The sequence below is a fragment of the Geotrypetes seraphini genome, chromosome 6 (assembly GCF_902459505.1).
Source record: "Geotrypetes seraphini chromosome 6, aGeoSer1.1, whole genome shotgun sequence".
Lineage (NCBI taxonomy): Eukaryota > Metazoa > Chordata > Amphibia > Gymnophiona > Dermophiidae > Geotrypetes > Geotrypetes seraphini.
This window is the reverse complement of record NC_047089.1, coordinates 33,374,896-33,398,006: the sequence shown is the minus strand read 5'-3', so window position 1 is coordinate 33,398,006 and position 23,111 is coordinate 33,374,896. Positions and strand designations below refer to the sequence as shown.

At 43.0% G+C, this 23,111-nt stretch overlaps 1 protein-coding gene across 9 annotated transcripts in view; it reads right to left on the bottom strand.

The window, feature by feature from the left end:
* CEP126 (centrosomal protein 126) overlaps positions 1-23,111 on the bottom strand; it is a 109,216-nt gene that overhangs the window by 50,716 nt on the left and 35,389 nt on the right. For 8 of the 9 annotated variants that reach the window (XR_004539977.1, XR_004539978.1, XM_033950414.1 and 5 more), the window contains exon 5: positions 18,771-18,966. Coding sequence is in view for 7 of the 9 variants with exons in the window: in XM_033950414.1 (XP_033806305.1) it covers positions 18,771-18,966 (196 nt within the window). In the remaining 2 variants the exon portion in view is untranslated. The remainder of the gene's footprint in view (positions 1-18,770; positions 18,967-23,111) is intronic. The other variant, XM_033950419.1, reaches the window with a different exon arrangement.

Below are 23,111 nucleotides of genomic sequence, written 5' to 3'. Positions count from 1 at the left end.
TGATTGTGGCTGATGGTGTTCAGTCCACTTATCAAATAAAGCCTAGAATTGAGAATTTAACAGTACCTGAACTGTGTCTCCCTTTATTGGAAAAACTCTCTCAGTGTGGCCTGGGCAGACTAGGCAGGGGCCTAGGTCTGTTTTACCTGAAAGGCCTTCCTCTTTCCTGAGGAAGCCACGCTGACAGGTCAGAGTAAAACACGGCTCAACCGCCTGCAGGCCTAGGCAGGAGGATAGTTGTGTGACAAAACGTAGGGGTCCTTTTATTAAAGTGAGCTAATGGATTTACGCCCCCCTTTTACAAAACTGCACAAGAGATTTTAGCGCTGGCTTGGCATGCTGAATGCTCTACACTGCTCATAGGAACTCTACGAATATTGGAGCAGCACAGAGCATTCATGCACCGGCTGCTGCTAAAAACCTCTTTTGTGGTTTTATAAAAGGGAGGGTTAGTGCGCACTAATGTCTAGCATGCATTAAATGCCAATTTATCATGCACTAAGGGCTCCTTTTACAAAGGCGCGCTAGCGGTTTTAGTGCGCGCTAAAATGTCACACACACTAGCCGCTACTGCCTCCTTTTATGCAGGCGGTAATTTTTCGGCTAGCGTGCACTAATCCTGTGCGTGTGCTAAAAATGCTAGCGCACCTTTGGAAAAGGAGCCCTAAGTCCATTAGCGCAACTTTATAAAAAGGTCCTATTACATGTATAAATGCCACCAATTAAGGACTCCTTTTACGAAGCCGCGTTAGCGGCTTTATCGCATGTGACTTTTTATCATGCGCTAACCCCCGTGCTAGCTGAAAAAATACCGCCTGCTCAAGAGGAGGCGGTAGCGGCTAGCATAGCCAGCAGTTTAGTGCGCGCAATTATGTGCGTTAAACTGCTAACTTGGCTTTGTAAAACGAGCTCTAAGTGATGAGTCCACAATGGGAGAAATTCTACAAACGGAGCCCTATCCGCGCCAAATCTTGGCCTACATTTCTGGCACCTATCTTTCCAGGCGGTATGATTCTCTATATGGCGCCATCGCGTGATTGACACACGATAGGCAGCCACCAATATCAGCGCCATATAGAGAATCTGGTCCAATGTTTATATTTCATCATTTTGGAGGTAGAAATGAGAATTAAGGAGAATAATTCCCTTAATCACTTCTGTTAAAGCCATGGCTGAAATGAGCACTTTTAAAAAATTTGTGCTTGCTTTATAGCTGGTCTAAAACCCAACAATGAATTTTTTTCTCATAAACATGAAAATAGGAAATACATCTGTAGATTTTTGTTTTCCTTGTACTCTAAATGGTATGAATTTATACATGTAAATAATGGCTTTCTGAAACTGCCATTTATACATGTTAGTGAACTACAAACGAAGATGCTTCTATAATAGCCCATGAAGTAAGTCAGAAATCATGATATCAGTAAACAATCACAAGGCTATTTTGGTAGTAAAATTTTTCTTCCATTGCCTTCAAGCTTATCAAATAGTCAACAAATAATCCATAAATTCAGGTATCAGTTTTTGTAAAGAAAAAAAAAAACCAAAACATATTGGGGTAGACAAACTAAAGTGTAATAATTATGGAAAGGTACTGCAGGCAACTAACCAAAATTTTAATGTAAAAAAAGTACAATATTAATATTTATGACTTTTTAATCAGGCTAGACAGATTTTGATTCTATTGTCTGCAGCTGGGTTCTAGAATGTGCTGGTGGTGGATTCTTAAGTGATGAAGCTGAAGGAGAAAGATGAGTTCTTGTGTGACCATTGTACTACCTCTAGAGTTACATATCATGAAACTGCCTACCATTTATACTTTGAAATGTATGTGTATGATGAGAGGAAGTACCTGCTCTGTTGGTGTTTGAAGGAGATTTTTTGACTATTGCTGACTGCCTCGGCGGCTCCATTTGGTACCATCTTGACTGCTTTGGATTGGTGCCAGTTTGTGGGAGACGGACGCCTGACGTAATTCGGGCCCATCTCCTGGGTGTGAAAAGGATGCCACTGTTGTGGATTGCGGCCACAGGATGTGGTCAAAGGGGCATGCCCTAAGGGGCACACAAGGCCCCTTGGAGCCATGAGGAGCAGTGGCAAACAGCGATCCTATGAGGAATTGGGTGAGCGTGTTTTTCCTTATACAGTATATTAATATGGGTAAAAGAAAGGTTAAACCCAAGAGCTCAACTCCTGCTATAACTAGCCATAACATTTGGTGACAAATGTAATAATGGCATCAAGTAAGGAGCTGGACTCATTATCAGGGGTATCCTTAAGTCCCCTTGATAGAACTTCTCCACCCCACCAGTTTCCAATGGTTTGGGTACCGATTTGGTTATCCAGGGTTTTATTGGGCAATCCAATGACCCACAGTTAACCTCTATGATATGCTTTAAATCACTGCCTAAAATTATTTCCATTCAAGAGGATAGTGTTGCGGACCTTGGATCCCAAGAGACTCCACAGGACACTTTTGAATGATATATATTTTCCATTGATTCAAGTTTGGAATATATAATATGAGAATCTTTAACAGCAGAGGCTGAAACATTCTCAGAACAGTCCAAGCAACAATCATCTTTTTGACTCCCTTCTAGACAACATTGCCAACATCTCACGCGATCTCCTTCCAGATCTTCCAGTAGGATGCAGATGTCATCACTTTCACCAGCGCTGGACTCTCATATCATCAGATCAATGGGTATCCCAAGCAGTGGCTCAGGGTTATGCCTTATGCCTACTATGAACACCTCTGAACCACCCTCCAAGAGAGTCTCTTTTCAACTCCCTCCAGAAGACCCTCCTTCACTAATAGCTCTTAGCTCTTCTCCAGCTCAATGCAACAGAACAAGTATTTCCTGATACTGAAGAAAACAGGCGATCTAAGCCCAATTCTAGACCTCGATGCTCTCAATAAATACTTAGTGAAGGAGAAGGTCTCTCTGGGAACTCTCTTACCATTATTGGAGAAAAATGATTGGCTTTGCTCTCTAGACCTCAAAGAAGCTTAAAACCCACATCTCAATCTTACCTATCCACAGGAAATACTTTCATTTCTGAGTAGGTTCTCAACACTTCCAGTACAGAGTTTTACCCTTCAGACTAGCATCAGCATTAAGAGTGTCATGAAGCACCGGGTAGTAGTAGCTGCAACCCTATGTTTTGTCACAATCCTATCCCTAAAGTGCATCTTGCACCAGGGCAGGAGCTAATTAAACCTGGCCCAGGGATTCAGAGGGCCAACCATGGGGATAGGATTGTGACCAAGCCTAAGGAAAAACCTAGCTTGCCCTTTAATTCAGTCGGGGCTGATCTCCATGGAGGAGAGGAGGAGGTTGAGAACAGCTTACAACAGCCCCAGAGAGATCTCCCTCCCCCTGGCTTCTCCCAGCTGAAGGGAATGATTAGGCTCCCAAAGCCAGCTAGGGGAAATCGGCAGAAAGCTCCACCCCCTCCAAGGGCAGGTCAGATTCCCCTGTGTACTTTAGAGACTGCTCTGAAAAGGAGGGAGGCAGTCTATCCAGGGCCAGCCCTGGAAAGGGTCTCTCCTGTTGAAGGTGTTCCTGAGTCACGGGACTGGGAAATGCAGGAGCCTGACACAGACCCTTTGGCCAACCAGCTACCCAGTGAGGAGGCTATGGAGTTTGGAGAAACTTTCAGTCTGCCTGAAGATGTGCAAATGGAAATCAGCTAAGTGGCAGGGCTGGGAGTTGTAAAGTTTCTAAACCTCCTGGGTTTGGGTTTGCACTGTGTGGGAAAAGGGTGTTTGATTCCTGTATGCCTTTGAAGGACTTGTGCTGGCTGTACCTGTCCTGCTTGGGAGAAGCAGGAAGAAGAAAAAAAAAAACGTTTTTCCTTTTTCTTTATTTTGCAAGTGTAAGGGTGTCAGCTATAGTTAAGCTGACTGGGGCTGTCAGATGGTGAAAGTCTTGAGGGAAGGCAGAAGGGGAGAATCCACTGTACATCAGGTTGGGTTAGTGGGGCCATTAGTGGCAAGTCTGCAAATCAGATTATTTAATTAGTGGATTCGCTGACTTCCTTCCCCCTCCCCAGCAGCTCCTGTTGAGCTGGCTGGGAAACAAGCCAGAACAAGTTTAAGGCTTGTGCATTGGTTCTTTTGGAGCAACGCTGTGCTCATGGACTTTGTGTGCCACTAAAGAGAACTGGTGAATGTTTTTCTTTTTGATTGAAGATTTATTTTGGTGATTGCTTACCTGACCAAAGGTCCAGGTTGGCCTCTTTTGTTGTGGGCCATCCTAGCCTGAGTTTTCTGACATAAAGGATTGTGTTATAAGACTGTGAGTGTGTCACTCTATTGAAGAATGCACCTTAATCATACCACCTAATAAAGGGGAAATTTAAAGATTAAGGAAGTGACTCTTTTTTGTCTTTTTGATTTGCTGACAAGACAGTGCATATTATCCAGCAGGACCTCCCTCCGGCTAGGGAGGCACGTCGGAGCAGCGCATATGTGAGCGTGGCCGGGCCAGCGTGAAACCACAGGTACCGGCCCGCTACAGTTTATGGGGATTTCATTTCTTCCCCTACCTAGATAACTGATTGATCAAGGCCTCATCACAAGTTCAGCAGTAAAACTACTGGAAGTCACATCTACAACTGATGCAGATCATGAAATTCATTGAAGCTCTCTTGGACACCACTTAAGGTTGAGCTTTTCTACTGCAGCAGAGTTGACAATCTCCTCCACCTGTGCTGGAAAGTCTCTGCCCTGCCAGATATAACAGCACATCAAATCTTATATCTCCTGGGATACATGGCCTCCACAGTTCATGTCACTCCATTTGCACCCCTCCACTTCAGAATTCACAAATGGACTTGCTTGTCCCAGTGGTCACAGGCCACCAAATCTCTCTCAGCAATGATACAGGTGACCTCAGACCTTTGACTCTCCCTCCAATGGTGGATGATTCTGTCCAATTTGACCAGAGGCCTTCTCTTTCAACCTTACCAAAAGCTACTCATCACAGACACTTCCATGCTGAGCCAATTTCAAAGGTCTTCACACTCAAGGAAGTAGACTCCCCCACAGAAGACTCTCTATATCAATCTTCTAAAACTACGAACAAGTTGAAATGCCCTCCTCATCTTCCAGGACTGCTTATAGAATCAAGTAGTCCTTGTATGCATCGATAATCAAGACACCATGTTCTACTTGAACAAACAAGGGTCTAACCCTCTCTGCCAGAAAGCCATAGACATAAGAACTTGGGCGATTGCTCATAGCATACTACTCAAAGTACTACACCTAGCAAGAAAGAGGAACATTTTAGCAGACAAGCTGAGCAGACTCCTTCAACCCCACGAGAGGACTTGCAACACATTAATGTTATTACAGTTATTGTTATTACACATTTTTTGCAATTTGAGGGACCCCCAAAATAGCCCTCTTTGCATCCCCCCCCAGAATCACAAATTTCTACAATACAGCTCCATACTCTTAACTCATAATCGTCTGGAGTCAGAAACTTTTCTGCTGGACTGGTGACAAAAGTTCCTCTATGCATTTCCTCCAATCCCTCTCATCAGGAAAACTTTACTCAAACTTCACCAGGATTGAGGCACCATGATTCTCATTGCACCTCAATGGCCATGTCAACCATCATTCCCTCTTCTCCTATAGCTCCCTGTTTGTGAACCTATCACACTTCAACTATTTCCAATATTGCTTGCACAGAACAAATGTTCTCTCCTCCCTCCCAACCTGTGCAGGTCAGAAAGACTCCTTCCGGCACATGTGCAGAAGGAAAAACTGAAGGGGGCAGCAGAGCCCTCTGGTGAAGGAGGAGGGATTGAAAAACTGGAGTGGATTCCTTCTGCATGGGTTGTGAGCACTGGGATATTACCTGCACACACCTATTGCACTAGAATGTATATTTAGATCACACTTTTTCATTGGTAGTCTGAAGTGAGTTATATTCAGGTACAGTAGATATTTCCTTATTCCCAGAGGGGTTACATACCACAGACAATAGAGGATTAAGTGATTTAAAGGCATGTCAGTGGGATTTGAGCATTGGCGTTCTTGGTTCTCAGCCCACTGCTTTGTAGGCTAGTCCTTCACTCCATGGATCAGATTTATTATTATACAATGAAGCACACAGCAGACAGTCATGTCTGCCATATTTTAGAAAGAATAAAATATGAATTAAGACATCCAGGAGAGAAAGCAGATAAAGGTAAATGCTGCAGTTCCTCTGATAGCAGAAAACAGGGATGTCCAGAGATCATTAGAGGATCATAGGATAGGGGAGCAGGAAGGAGATAGGCTGCTCTTCTGAGAGGTTGATGAGGGAATCAATTTAAAAAAACCACAAACACAACTTTCTCCAGTGAGAGCATTGGCAAGTGCTGCTTACATACTTTGGGCTCCTTTTACTAAGCTGCGATAGCGGTTTTAGCGCATGCTTAGCATGTGCTGAATTGCCCCGCACGCTAGACCTTAACGCCAGCATTGAGCTGGCGTTAGTTCTAGCCATGTAGCACAGGTTTAGCGTGCGCTAAAATCCTGCATGCGCTAAAAACTCTATCGTAGCTTAGTAAAAGGAGCCCTTTGTCTTCTGTAGCAGTAGTTCCCTAAAATAGGCCACAGTAACTGTAATTCAATTAATTGTATTCTGTTTTTCTACAAATTTGTTGTTCAATCTCATTTTAGAAAGGATGTCCAACTGCTAGATGTTTGCATAAAATGTCTTTTTATCAATGTATCATTGCCGAGTGTGAAAACATATAAGCTATAAATATAATACCATGTAATTTGCTCCATTAAGCAAAAATAATAGCAAATTTTAAGAAAAATGAAACTTTATGTAATCGTTGGCCTTGAGTGACCCCAGGGTTACAGCTGCACTTGATTTTTCCTACCCTCAGCCTGAAGACCCCAAATATTACACACTGAGTTGGGAGATCACTAGACACAAAGACATAGTACATTCATATCAACCCACTGTGCCAGCCCACTTACTAAAGTTCTAGTGTTCCCAGAGTAAGCGGCTGGTCTGAGTTTAGGCCGACTTCAGGATAACCAGTGCCTTTTGCAAAAATGGAGATTGAAACCCTTTTTGGAGGTGGCAGCTTTGGCATAACATCCCCTAGTCTAGTAGTAAAGGTGATTCCAACACATCCCTTTCTTTTTCTTTTTAAAAAAATGTTTGGATAATTCCTAAAAGAGAAGTTCATAAGCCATTATTAAGATGGCTTGGGGAAATCTACTGCTTATTCCTAGGATAAGCAGCATAAAATCTGTTTTTCTCCTTGAGATCTTGCCAGGTACTTGTAACCTGGTTTGACCACTGTTAGAAAAGGATACTGGGCTTGATGGACCTTTGATCTGTCCCTGTATGGCAACTCTTATGTTCTCCTCCACTATCTGACAGCACTATCATCCCCTACCCATTTCCCTCTTTTCCCAGTTCACATGTGAAAGGATATGGGGCTAGTGTACCACTAAAGCAGTATTCCCTCTTTCACTGTACCCCACAAAGCCACAAGATCACAAACCCTAAAAGCTGAGTCAGGTGTTGAGCACAAGAGCTCTGCTGAGAGTGAGAAAGGATGCCAGGGTTCACTAGGGAAACTAAACAAAAGAATAACCACATATTAATTGAGCAGGCACTAAACCTCTTGCCCCTTTCCAAACTCTACATATTTCTCTTGTCACCTCATCCTGCTGCCATCGCCAATACAACATAATGAGCCCCCACTTATTATGTTCTAAGCTATGTACATTGAAAACATACATATTAAACATAATAAAATGCTTAAGATATTAATTAACAAAGAATATGAATGAAGTAATACAATATTCAAATCATTCTTCAACATCAGGGTATAACTAAATGCCCGATTATAAAATAAAGTCTCTTCAGCTGTTTTCTAAAGACACAGTACTCTTTCAGCATTTTGATTTTATCTGGCAATCTGTTCCAATCAGAAGGTCCAGCTAGGGTAAAAAGACTAGAAGATATAATGAGGCAATTTGACAAACTGAAGAGTAGCAAATCACCTGGATCTGATAGAATACTGCACATCCCAGAGTATTGATAGAATTGAAAAATAAACTTGCAGAGCAATTGTTAGAAATTTATCTTTAAAACCCAGCATTGTAACACAAGAGGATTGTGAGAAATTGCAAGATGACCTTGGGAGACCTGGCATCAAAATGGCAGATGATATTTAATGTTAGCAATTACAAAGAGATGTATGTGAGAAAGAGGAACCTGAACTATAGCTACATAATGCAAGGTTCCACATTAAGAATTACCACCCAGGAAAAGGATCTAGGTACCGATGAAGATAAACTGAAACCCTCTGCTTAATGTGAAATGGCAGCTAAGAAAGCAAATAGAATGTTAGAAATTACCAGGAAATGACTGAAAACAAAAATGAGATTATACCTTTATATCACTCTTAGTGCTACCGCACCTTGAATACTGTGTGCAATTCTGACATCCCATCTTAAAAAAGATATAGTGGAATTAGAAAAAGAGTAGAGAAGGATGACAAAAATGATAAAGGGGATTGGATTACTTCCTATGAAGAAAGTATCTGGGTGTCATTGTAGACAATATGATGAAACCTTCCGCCCAATGTGTGGCGGCGGCCAAAAAAGCAAACAGGATGCTAGGAATTATTAAAAAGGGATGGTTAACAAGATTTAGAATGCTATAAGGCCCCTGTATCACTCCATGGTGCAATCTCATCTGGAGTATTGCATTCAATTCTGGTCTCCTTATCTCAAGAAAGATATAGTGGTGCTAGAAAAGGTTCAAAGAAGAGTGACCAAGATGATAAAGGAGATGGAACTCCTCTTGTATGAGGAAAGACTAAAAAGATTAGAGCTCTTTAGCTTGGAAAAGAGATGGCTGAGGGGAGATATGATTGAAGTCTACAAAATCCTGAGTGGAGTAGAATGGGTACAAGTGGATCGTTTTTTACTCCATCAAAAATTACATAGACTAGGGTGACACTCGAAGTTACAGGGAAATACTTTTAAAGCTAATAGGAGAATTTTTTTTTTTTCACTCAAAGAATAGTTAAGCTCTGGAACACATTGCCAGAGGTTGTGGTAAGAGTGGATAGTGTAACTGGTTTTAAGAAAGGTTTGGACAATTTCTTGGAGGAAAAGTTCATAGTCTGTTATTGAGAAAAACATGGGGGAAGCCACTGCTTGTCCTGAATTAGTAGCATAGAATATTGCTATTCCTTGGGTTTTGGCTAGGTACTAATGACCTGGATTGGCCACCATGAGAATGGGCTACTGGGCTTGATGGACCACTGGTCTACCCCAGTAAGGCTGTTCTTAAGGCTAAAGTGGTGAGGGATCTTCATCTTGGAAAAGAGAAGGTTCAGGGGAAATAGGACAGAGATCTATAAAATACTGAGTGGAATGGAACAAGTAGATGTGAATTGCTTGTTTTCTCTCTCCAAAAATATTAGGTCTAGAGGACATGCAATGAAGCTACTTGTACTTTTGTCTTTTCAGCTACTACTTTTGCGAACCAAAGCAGCCTTCTTTTTCTCTTGCTTTTTATTTACTTTCCTAACAAAAAAGTTTGTCACCCCTAAAGTCGCTCCTTTCAGTTTTGCTCACTGTTTCTCTACTTCCCCCAGATGTTCCCATCCAGCTAACAACTCTTGAAGATATTCCTGCTTCTTGACAAAAGTTAGGTTTTTGAAGTTTAGAAGCTTCACTTTTGAATGAACCATCTGGTGAGCACTGGATGTCAGATAATCACCCACCATAACATAAAAAGCACTCTCTCCATCTGAAAGCATCAAGGCCCATATGCAGAAAACTCAACGATCGTTGCTAAACCGGCTTTAACCAGTTTAGCAATGAAGTTTTTCAGCTATCGAAGCAAAAAATGGCAAATTGCAATCTTTTCCATGGTTTGTAGCAGCCTCCGATAATCGTATCTATATATTACAATGAACTCATCAATATTAAAACAAGCATTCTGATCGATGCCCACATGATACACAAAATGAAGTTCTGGTTTTTAACGCTCTGAAATCTCCAACAGGCCTGGATGTATTAGTAGCGTTAGAGTGCTGAACAGCAGCTTTAAAATTTTTTTAATGGGCATAGATGTTTTGTGTGTGTTAATACATGCACAATATCTGAAAGTTGTGCTGAGACCTCCCTGCATGATGCCCCCCAAAAAAAACTTATAAAAAAATCAATTGGCAGGAGGGAAGCTCACTCCCTCCTGCCTTGGACCCCCCAGACCCTTTAAATGCAAGATCGGAAGGAGGTATGCCCACTCTCTGCCACAGGGCTCCCCCAAATTCCTGACACCACACCTTGAACCCCCGACACTCCCATACACTACCCCATACCTTTTAGATGAAAATCTGGCAGGAGATATGTCCACTCCCTCCTGCTGGCAGGCCCGCCTCCAAAATGCCAAGTCTGATGAACGTCTCTGGCTTAAATCCTACATTCATGATGACTTCATTCACTTTAAATTCCTCCTGACCTCCTCCCAGTCTGCTCTCTCACTTGCCAAATAAAACTACTATACCCATCTGACTCTCTTGGCTTCAACCCTTGTTACCTCTTTGCCACACTGAACTCCTTACTAAAGGTCCCCCCACCTCCAACCCTTCTGTCACTCTCCCACCAGACTATGGCTGAGAACTTCTATGATAAGGTTCACAAAATTAATCTTGAATTTTCAAGCAAGTCACCCCCCTAGTCTGCTCTACCAGCCCCCTGCCCCCTCATTCCCCCCCACCTTCTCTTCCTGTCCTGAAATTACTGAGGAAGAAACCACACATTTTCTTTTCTCCTCCAAACTCGCTACCTGTTTCACTGATCCCATCCACACCCACATCCACACTATCTCTCCTACTTTTGTCCTCTCTATCTGCCATAACTTCAACCTATCACTTTCCATCGCAACTGTGCCTGATGACTTCAAACATGCAACTCCTCAAAAAATCCTTGCTGGACCTTTCTTGCCCTTCCAACTATTGTCCCATCTCCTGCTTCCCTTCTTATCCAAACTACTTGAATGTGCTGTTTACTGCCATTGTCCTGACTTTCTTTCATCTCGAGCCATTCTTGACCTGCTTCAATCAGATTTTCACCCTCTTCATTCTACAGAAACTGCCCTTTCTAAAGTCTCCAATGACTTGCTTCTGTCCAAAGACAGAGGCCTTTACTCCATCCTCATCTTCCTTGATCTATCTGCAGCTTTTGACAAGGTAAATCATCACCTACTCATCGATATATTGTCCTCATTTGGGTTTTAGGGTTCTGTTATCTCATGGTTTTCTTCCCATCTTTCCTATTGCACCTTTAGCTTATGCTCTGGTGAATCATCCTCCACAGCCATCCTGATATCGGTCGGTATATCTCAGGGCTCTGTCCTGAGACCACTTTTTTCCATCTACATGTCTTCCCTTGGTGCTCTAAATCTCCTCACATGGTTTCCAGTATCACCTTTATGCCAACAACTCACAGAATATCTCTCTACACCTGAAATCTCGATGGATATTCAGGCCGGGGTGTCAGCCTGTCTGTCTGACATCGCTATCTTGAAATTTCACTGCCATCTAAAATTAAACATGGCCAAGACTGAGCGCCTTATCTTTCTTTCTAAACTCTCTATTTCTGTGGACAACTCCCTCATCATCTCTGACTCGGTGGTTCATAACCTCAGAGTAATCTTTGACTCATTTATCTACTTTTCACAAATCCAGAGCACCAAAAACCTATAATTTCATTCTCTACATCGCCAAAATCCAACCCTTCCTTTCTGAGTGCACTGCTAAGACCCTCCTCACCTGTCGCCTAGACTACTGGAACCTACTTCTCACTGGTATTCTGCTAAACCATCTCTCTTCCCTTAAATCTGTTCAGAACTCTGCTGTGGAGCGTGTGGCGCAGATGTTGGAGCTACAGCCTCAGCACCCTGGGGTTGTGTGTTCAAACCCCGCGCTGCTCCTTGTGACCCTGGGCAAGTCACTTAGTCCTCCGTAGCCCCAGGTACGTTAGATAGATTGTGAGCCCACCGGGACAGATAGGGCAAATGCTTGAGTACCTGATTGTAAAAACCGCTTAGATAATCTTGATAGGCGGTATATAAAAACCTAATAAACTTGAAACTTGAAACTTGCTTGCCTCATATTCTGCAAATGTCACTATGTCCACGCTACCCCTCTCCTCAAGTCACTTCATTGGCTCTCTCTTCGTTTATGCATACAGTTCAAACTCCTTTTACTGACCTACAAGTGTAGTCACTCTGCAGCTCCTCAGTATCTCTCCTCTCTCTCTATACTCTGCTCAGGGAGCTCCGCTCTTTTAACTGTACCCTTCTCCTCTATGGCCAGCTCCAGACTCTCTCCCTTTTACTTTGCAGTACCATATTCCCAGGAACAAGCTATGTGACTCGGTAAATCAAACTTCATCCCTGGCAGCATTCAAATCCAGACTCAAAGCCCACTTGTTTGAAACTGCTTTCAATTCCAGATTCCAACCCACCTGCTAAGCATCCATACCAGTCTTATCATTCCCTCTGTAATTCCTCCACCTGAGCACTGTGTATAGATGCACCTTTTTGTCCAGTTTGTCCATCTCAACTAGATTGTAAGCTCATTTAAGCAAGGACTGTCTCTTCCATATTTTGGTGTACAGCACTACATAAGCCTGGCAGTGCTATAGAAATGATAAAAAGCAGCAGTAGTAGTAGTAGAAGAGTCTTAGGCCCCTCCCAGGATGCACCAGGAAGGTGTCTAACACCTTGATTGGTCCAGGTGCCTCAGGCCACTTCTATAGAAGGCTAATCAGTGTCTTTGGCCCCTCCTAATGCATCCCAGGATGCACCAAGAAGGGGAAGGCCTGCCATTTTGAAGAGGCGGGCCTGCTGGCAGAAAGGAAGTGCTTAGGTCTTAAAGTGGAATAGAAATTTTTAAAATAAAAGGTATGAGATGGTGGGGGCTGTCGGGGATTCAGGGTGGGGTGTCTGGGGGTTTGCATGAGGCCCTGGTGGCATGAGGGAGTGGGCATCCCTCCTGCTGCTCTTTAATTTAAAGGGGAGGGGGCATCCGGGTGGCCAAGACAGGAGGGCGTGAACTTCCCTCTTGCTGATTTTTTTTTTTTTTAGTTCAGGGGTGTGGGTTGTCATCGGGGGGGGGGAGGGGGGGCGTTGCTTCAGCACAACTTTTTTTTTAATGGGCAGAGATGCTGTGGTGTGTGTAATGCTTAGCTGCTCCCTGTCGGCTCTGCGCATGCATCATTATTTTTCCCCAACTGATTGGATGGGATTATGGCAGAACTCTTTGCATGCAAATTTGTTTGAACATCAATCGCTGATTTCAAATCAGACTTTTACCGGCCCCACAGTGATCCACAGGATCCATAGGAGATGGAACAGTTTTTCCTATACAGAATCAGGATCTCCCTAATTCTAGATGACCCCCACAACAGGGATTTCCAAGCAACATCAGGCATGCTAAAATCACCTATTTAATAGCATGTCCCCTTTTACAGTTATATAGTGTGGGAATGTCTTTACTTTAATCTCGGTCTGCTTGCTCTGCCTGCTTAACTTAGTCAGTGGTCTCTGTCATAAAGTGTATCGGGACAGACTTATAGATCTCAACAGGTATACTCTGGAAGAAAGGCAGAAGAGGGGGATTTGATTGAGATTTAAACATCTCTGGGACATTAATGTACAGGAAGTGAGCCTTTTTCACATGAAGGAAAACTCCGGAATGAGAGGGCATAGTATGAAGTTAAGAGGTGATAGGCTCAAGAGTAATTTAAGAAAATACTTTTTTACAGAAAGGGCAGTAGATGCATGAAGTAGTCTCCAGACTGAGGTGGTAGAAACAAAGACAATACCTGAATTCAAGATAGCATGAGACAGGCATGTGAGATTTCTCAGGAGGAGAAGGAGATAGTGGATGCTGTGGAAGGGAAGACTTTAGGGGCCCTTTGACTTTTATCTGCTGTCATATTTCTTTCTTTATTTGCAAGGGAGCATATACAGGAGTGAACCATGAGCAGGACATAGGTGGGGTTCCCACATTTGTGTGTAACTTACAGAATACCATAAGTTATGCACATCCCTGCTGTACTTAGAATGTACTTACACCAGCTCTATGGGTGGCGTACGTATAAGCACCTAAATGTTAGGTGTATTAATACTAATGGAATGTAGGTGGCTATTTTACATTATAGAATAGGCTTCTATTATGCGCATAATTGGAGTGCATAATCACAGACACCCATTTATAGAATTGCCCCCTAACTGAACAAGTTCTGATTCTGATTATTATTATCCAAACATTCAGCGCTGATTACTAGCCAGATAATTGCACTGAATATTCAGTGTATTAAAACACCATGTGACTGAATATTCGCCCAAGTCTGTCTACATAAGGCTGTTACATAAAGGAATTTAGCAATCTCTAGTGGCTATTACCTTAAAATACTGTAAGAGGTGAAATACAGATGTAGCATGATTTGCAAATATCTACCACATTCCGTACACAAAAGTCTCTCTTTTCCCCTCCCCCCTCTTTTCCTTTCTCTTCCTTTCTTTCAAGGTTTAATAAGTATTTTGTATATAATAAGTGCATCCTTAGTAGACTGTGTGCTTTTATTCCCAATTATTATATGTAGTGTTGGAGGTAAATCATTTAAGTGCTTGAAATTATGGACTTACAGTAAAAATGATTTCTAACTGGGATTCTGAAAATTCTGGGAGTCCACCCCTGCCTCAGATATCTTATCCAGGTGCTGTGCTAAAAGCATCTATTCCAAAAGATATGGCCAGACAGAGGTAGATAAGGTGAATAAACAAAAGCATGGATCCCTGCCATGCCCACTGTCTGCCAGAAAATCCCATCATGATATCACCGAAATAAAGACTGCCCTGCTCTGTGATGCACTACGGTATGATTGGATGTGGGATAGAGACAGCCCCTGTGTTTTGATGCATTCTGGGAATCCTCCCCACATCTATAAAGCATGGATATCATGTGGGGTCCGCCCTCTTTCTTTCTTCACTCTTGCCATCTTCCTTCGGACCAGAGCTGGACCAAGCTGCAGCCCCTGCAAACATGTGCTGTTCTGCAAACATGTTCTCGGCCTTCTAAGGAATATTTCAACCACCAGTGTGAGTAACTTTGAACCTTGAATCTTAAAGCTACTTTGTCTGTGTATGTTTGTTAATTCTTCCTTAAAGATCCCATCTGTAAACTGTTTCTACTGGTTTGGTTACAATTTTATACTGGCTCTAAAAAGAATTAAATTTTCTGTTTATTTGTAAATGTTCTGGGTCTTGGTCCTTGATTCATATATATATTTAATTACAGAGCTGAGTGTTAATCAAGCGAGCTAACTTCCCAAATTAATAGTTCTTTATAAAATATATTCCTCTGAGAGATAATTTTTATAACATATTTTAATAAAGAGAACTTGGACAGTAAATAGTAACACAGACAGGGAAAATCAAAAGAGATTACAATATGCTGGTAATAAAAAAGTTGTCAGGCACAGTATTATCACAAATTAAAATGTCTCTAGTAGGTTTAAATGGTCAATATTCTTAATGGAGAAGGGTAAATAGTGGGGTTCAACAGATATATACAGGAATTGAGAGAGAACAAAATAATCACTATGAATACCTCTCTCTAGGTAATTTATATGCATATAATACTGCTTCAGAATAGTGAGGAATGTTCTTCTTTCAGCAAAATGTTGCACAATTGCTTATATCCAAGCTAATTTTAAAGGGGAAAGAGCCTCAGATCCCCGAGTGTTGTAAATCTTAAACAACTACACTAGATAGGGAAATAATCTTACTGGCTCAAAACCTCCTGCTGTCCAAACAAATAAACGTGGGAATTTCTTATTTATGTTCATAACGCATTGAATAGATTAAAAAATACTTGCTTGGACAGAGTCCGTTGTTCAGTACAGGTGATCAAAGCAACTGCTGTCTTTGCCAATCCTTTTTGCCAATGATGTTCGCTAGCTGCTGTTTCACTTTCCAGCTCCGTCAAGGCAATTGACCAACCCCTCCCCCAACATCCTTCGACACCCCTGACAGCACTGGCCACACCCCCACACAATCACTCGACACTTTGCACAGCACTGGCAACCCCCCACATCACCCGACACTCCAGACAGCACTGGCAACATTCCCCCCACATCACCTGACACTCCTATACCTTGCGCTGCAAAATTGTCAGGAGGGAAGCCCACTCCCTCCTGCCTACAGGGCTGCGTGCTGCAAATGACAGGCCTTCCCCTCCCAATGCATCTTGGGTTGCAGTGGGAGGGGGCCTAAGGTCCTGATTGGCTGGGGGATTGTTGCCAGTGCTGTCCAGAGTGTTGGGTGATGTATGTATGTGCATGTGTGTGTGTGGGGGGGTTGTTGCTAGTGCTGTCAGGAGTATCGGGTGATGTGTGTGTGTGTGGGGGGTGTTGCCAGTGCTATCAGGGATGTCGGGTGTTGTTGCCAGTGCTGTCAGGGTGTCAGGTGATGTGTGTGGAGGGTGTTACCAGTGCTGTCAGGGGTATTGGGTGATATGGGGGGCTGTTGCCAGTGCTGTCAAAGGACATTGGGGGGAGGGGTGTAGTGCGGGGCTCTCTGTGGAGGGGGTTGGGGGATCGATGTCTGTGAGGGAGGGAGGGAGAGAGAGAGGAATCTCCCTGCCAGTTCAGCTGATCCTAGTATGGGGATTCCCCATCAGCTGAATCAGCAGGAATCCCCAAAACAGGCTCAGCTGATGGGGATTCCCTGCTGTGATCAGACAACATAAGAACATAAGCAATGCCTCCGCTGGGTCAGACCTGAGGTCCATCGTGCCCAGCAGTCCGCTCACGCGGCGGCCCAACAGGTCCAGGACCTGTGCAGTAATCCTCTATCTATACCCTTTTATCCCCTTTTCCAGCAGGAAATTGTCCAATCCTTTCTTAAATCCCAGTACCGTACTCTGCCCTATTACTTCCTCTGGAAGCGCATTCCAGGTGTCCACCACACGTTGGGTAAAGAAGAACTTCCTAGCATTTGTTTTGAATCTGTCCCCTTTCAACTTTTCCGAATACCATCTTGTTCTTTTATTTTTTGAAAGTTTGAAGAATCTGTCCCTCTCTACTCTCTCTATGCCCTTCATGATCTTGTAAGTCTCTATCATATCCCCTCTAAGTCTCCTCTTCTCCAGGGAAAAGAGACCCAGTTTCTCCAATCTCTCAGCGTATGAAAGGTTTTCCATCCCTTTTATCAGACATGTCACTCTCTTCTGAACCCTCTCAAGTAATGCCATATCCTTCTTAAGGTACGGCGACCAATATTGAACGCAGTACTCCAGATGCGGACGCACCATCGCCTGATACAATGGCAGGATAACTTCTTTCGCTCTGGTTGTAATACCCTTCTTGATTATACCTAGCATTCTATTTGCTCTCTTAGTGGCCGCTGCGCACTGTGCCGTCGGCTTTATTGTCATGTCCACCATTACCCCCAAGTCCCTTTCTTGGGTACTCTCATTCAATAGCATCCCTCCCATCGTATAGTTGTACCTCGGGTTTTTACTTCCCACGTGCAGTACTTTACACTTCTCAACGTTGAACTTCATCTGCCATCTCGTTGCCCATTCCCCTAGTTTGTTCAAGTCCCTTTGTAATTCTTCACAGTCCTCTTTAGTCCGAGCTCCCCTAAATAGTTTGGTGTCGTCCGTAAATTTTATTATCTCACACTTCGTCCCTGTTTCTAGATCATTTATGAATATATTAAATAGCAGCGGCCCAAGCACCGAGCCCTGCGGAACACCACTCGTGACCTTCCTCCAGTCCGAGTAGTGGCCCTTTATCCTATCCTCTGTTTCCTACCCGCTAACCAGTTTCTGATCCATCTATGTACGTCTCCGTCCACCCCATGGTTCTTCAGTTTCCGGAGCAGACGTTCATGAGGTAGTTGTGTACGTCTGCAAAACTTGCTTTTGTGCGTTTTTCATGTGGACGTTTTTATTTTTGAAAATGGTCAAAAAAGGTAGACGTCCTAAGGACCATAACTTATGCATAGGTCATTTTCAAAAATAAAATATAGATGCCTTGTCGATTTGTAAATGGACATTTATCTACTGGTTTTGTGGACGTCTTGCCCAAAATGTTCAACTTCAGACTTAGATGACTTATCAAAAATGCCCTTCTAGAGCTCTTCAGCTTGGAGAAGAGAAAACTCAAGGGTGATATGATAGAGGTCTAAAAAATACTGAGTGGAGTGGACAGGGTAGATGTCAATCACTTGTTCACTCTTTCCAAAAATACTGGGGCTAGGGGGGACTTGCGATGAAGCTACTAAGTAGTAGATTTAAAACTGGAGAAAATATTTCTTCACACAAAGTGTAATTGAACTCTGGAATTCGTTGCCGGAGAATGTGGTGAAATCAGTTAGCTTAGCAGGGTTTTAAAAAGATTTGGATAAATTCCTAAAAGGGTAGTTCAAAGGCCATTATTGAGATGACTTGGGGAAATCCATGATTATTCGTACAATAAGCAGCATAAAATCTGTTTTATTACTTGGGATCTAGCTAGGTACTTGGGATCTAGGTTGACCACTGTTGGAAACAGAATACTGGGCTTGATGGACCTTTGATTTGTCTCAGTATGGCAATTCTTATGTTCTTATGTCTCTTATTTTAATTTGCCACTAGTAACACAAATAAAAAAAAAATATATATATATATATGCTTCACTATTTTTATAATTTTAGAAATTTATATCATACCTGCAGGTTACTAAGGTGTTGTGTCTCTAGAAGACGTTGTGTTTCCTCCAGTTTTTGCTGGAATGGAAGTTGGTTATCTAAATTTGCTCCATGTATTTCTTGGATCACTTTGTCATAATTTCCTCGCGTGGACAGCTGCTTTTGGAGCCAGACATGATTTCCTATTGGTGATGAGTACAAGGGGGAGTCTGCGGTTCTTAAAAAGATGAAAGTCTATTAGTATGTTTTGTTTTCATAAATATTTTACTGTTTATTATAGGGAGGAGATTAAGAGTTATATTTATTAATATGCATTACTCAATTACAATAAGTTAAATCCATTAATGCACACTATTAGTAAATAGCAACCATTGCATAAAATGAAACCTATGGTAAATGGTGCACATTAATATATGTTAGTGTGCAGCAACATAGTAACACTTAGGGCTTTTACTAAGGTGCGCTAGCGGTTTTAGCACACCCAGGATATTACCATGCGCCATGCGGCTAGAACCAACGCTAGCTCAATGCTGGCGTTAGCGTCTAGAGTGTGCGGCAATGTAGCGTGCGCTATTCCGCGTGTTAATGCCCTAACGCAGCTTAGTAAAAGGAGCCCTTAGTAACTATTTGGGGGGGGGGTGATTTAGTAACTGCCTTTATGAAGAAATTTGATTCAGAGCAGTATACAACTTGACAAACGTGTTAAAATCATAACAGTAGTAAAATGACCACAAGCAAGCATAAATACAATCAATTAGAAATAACTGGAGATAGGCTAACTAAATTCTAGCAGTAACAAATGGCATAATTCAACATCAGAATTATTTAATTTGTTTTCTATCCTGTTCTCCCCCAAAGAGATCAGAACAGGTTACAGGTTAACATATATCATATACAGTTAACAGGTTACAATTTGCCACAGTTACAGTGCACAATTTTTCTCTACAAGTTTTTATCCTAATGCAACACAAACAGAGGATCAAGTACCAATAGTATTTCTTTGTAATCCATCGGTCATAGGCAGGGGAGTTAGGTGAAGAACATAAGAATTGCCCCTGCAGGGTCAGACCAATGGTCCATAGTGCCCAGCAGTCCACTCACACAGCGGCCCCTAGGTCAAAGACCAGTGCTCTAAATGAGCCCAGCTTCACCTGCATACTTTCCAGTTGAGCAGGAACTTATCCAACTTTGTCTTGAATCACTGGAGGGTGTTTTCCCCTACAACAGCCTCCGGAAGAGCGTTCCAGTTTTCTACCACTCTGGGTGAAGAAGAACTTCCTTATGTTCGTACGGAATCTATCCCCTTTCAACTTTAGAGAGTGCCCTCTCGTTCTCCCTACCTTGGAGAGGGTGAACAACCTGTCTTTATCTACTAAGTCTATTCCCTTCATTATCTTGAAAGTTTCGATCATGTCCCTTCTCAGTATCCTCTTTTCAAGGGAGAAGTGGCCCAGTTTCTCTATGGCAGTTAGGCTGTATGGCAACTCCTGCAGCCCCTTAACCATTTTAGTTGCTCTTCTCTGGACCCTTTCAAGTAGTATCGTGTTGTTCTTCATGTACCAGTGCTGGACGCAGTACTCCAGGTGAGGGTGGACCATGGCCCAATACAGCGGCATGATAATCTTCTCCAATCTGTTTGTGATCCCTTTCTTTATCATTCCTAGCATTCTGTTCACCCTTTTCGCCGTCGCCACACATTACATGGACAGCTTCATCGACTTGTCGATCAGAACTCCCAAGTCTCTTTCCTGGGAGGTGTTTCTAAGTACCGCCCCAGACATCCTGTATTCATGCATGAGATTTTTGTTACCGACATGCATCACTTTACACTTATCCACGTTGAACCTCATCTGCCATGTCGCTGCCCATTTCTCGAGCTTGATTAGGTCATGTTGCAGATCTTCGCAATCCCCCTGTCTTCACTACTCTGAATAACTTCGTATCATCCACAAATTTAATCACCTCACTCATCGTACCAATGTCCAGATCGTTTATAAAGATGAAGAGCACGGGTCCAAGCACTGAGCCCTGCGGCACCCCACTGGTGATGCTCTTACAGTTTGAGTATTGTCCATTTGCCCCCACTCTTTGTTTCCTATGCTCCAGCCAGTTTTTAATTCACGTGAGTATTTCACCCTCAATTCCATGGCTTGCAATTTTCCGAAGTAGTCGTTAATGTGGAACCTTGTCGAACGCCTTCTGAAAATCCAGATATACAATGTTGACCGTGTCACCCTTGTCTATCTGCCTGTTTATTCCCTCGAAGAAGTGCAGCAAGTTCGTCAAACAAGATCTGCCTTTGCTGAAACCGTGCTGGCTGGTCCTCATCAGCCCGTGTCCGTCAAGGTGATCAATGATGTGGTCCTTTATCAGCGCTTATACCATCTTTCCCAGTACCGAGGTCAGACTCACCGGTCTGTAGTTTCCCGGATCTCCCCTTGAACCTTTTTTGAAGATCGACATAACATTCGACACCTTCCAGTCCTCCAGAATCTTTCCCGATTTGATCGACAGGTTGGCTACTAGTTGAAGCAGTTCAGCTATAGTCCCTCAAAGGTGTGTAGATGACTAATTTATTTTTAAATACTTTGGCCTTTAAAATCACACATAGAAACATGATGGCAGATAAAGGCCAAATGGCTCATCCAGTCTGCCCATCTGCAGCATTCACTATTTCCTCCTCTCCTTAAGAGATCCCATGCAGAGGCGTAGTAAAGGGGGAGAGAGGCAGTCCGCCTCGGGTGCCATCTTCATGGGGAAACTGGCATCCCTCCTCCTCTCTGTCCCTCCGCTCCTTGCCACTCCTGGCAGCTGGCACTTTACAAAAACTAATAGCGTGACCGCCAGTATCTGAGTAGTAGCTAAAATTGAATATTTGGATAGAGCAGTGCATAAAACACTGTTCTACACAATCAAGTTGCTTATTACAGTATTTACTCAAATATAAACCTATTTGAGTATAAACAAAGGTATTCAAGTGTATGGTAACACCCCTCTCCCACCCACTCCATGCATTTCCTCCTCCACACAACCCTCTCTGTCACTACAGTTACTGCCATTTCTTCCTCCATACCCTTTCCCTCTCCCTTGCGGTTACAAACATTTTATTGAGAGTTCCTTCCTTTGGTGCTCAGGGCCTTGCACTGATCCTACACCAGCCCAGCACATAACTTACTTTGTCCTTTGAGGTAGGAAGTAACTCCCAATAAAATGCTTGCAATCACAGGGAAGGGGTATGGAGAATAAATGGCGGTAACTACTGCAGCGGGGGAAACTCAAATATAAACCGAGACCCCAGTTTTTGGGTCCTTTTTTTATGGCCCCAAAATCTCAGTTTATATTTGAGAATATACAGTAAATCACAACCAAAGAGGGCAATTTTCACAGGCATAGAAGGTCTACTTTTTCGTACCAAGATTTAGCAGAGAAGCATCCTGGAGGGTGGAGTTAGAGCAGGGGTTGCTACAATGAATGTAATGGTGTATTTCAAAACTACATGATCGAAACATTCAAGATGATGAAAGGAATAGACTTAGTAGATAAAGACAGGTTGTTCACCTTCTCCAAGGAAGACAGAACGAGAGGGCACTCTCTAAAGTTAAAAGGGGATAGATTCCATAAAAACGTAAGGAAGTTCTTCTTCACCCAGAGAATGGTAGAAAACTGGAATGCTCTTCCGGAGGCTGTTATAGGGGAAAACACCCTCTAGGGATTCAAGACAAAGTTAGACAAGTTCCTGCTGAACCAGAACATACGCAGGTAAGGCTAGTCTCAGTTAGGACACTGGTCTTTGACCTAAGGGCCGCCCCGTGAGCAGACTGCTGGGCACGATGGACCACTGGTCTGACCCAGCAGCGGCAATTCTTATGTTCTTATGTATGTTTCCTTGGAGAAAATTCTTGTAGTTTTAAGATGCTTTTTCCTTAAATGAATGTAGTTTCACTTTTGAAAACTGGTGCAAAGACCATGTGTGCACAGTTTACTTCCAGAGAGTGATGGTGGGACAATTAGCCTTTAATTTAATGCCTGTAAATTACAATGCTTTGACCACTCCCATGGCCAAGATGAGTGAATGCAAGAAGCCTCATGGCCAAGATGAGTGAACTAGAGGTCGTGGCCAAGGGGGAAGACCTGGATATAATTGGAATTACAGAAACATGGTGGACAGAGGAGAATCAATGGGATGTGGCGCTGCCGGGGTACAAGCTCTACAGGAGAGACAGGACCCACAAGAAGGGGGGAGGCATAGCACTATATATAAAGGACTCTATCTACTCGGTCGGGATGAATATAGCAACGAAGGCAGAGTGGCTGGAATCGCTATGGGTCAAATTGCCGGGAAACAAGGGTGCAGGCATAAAA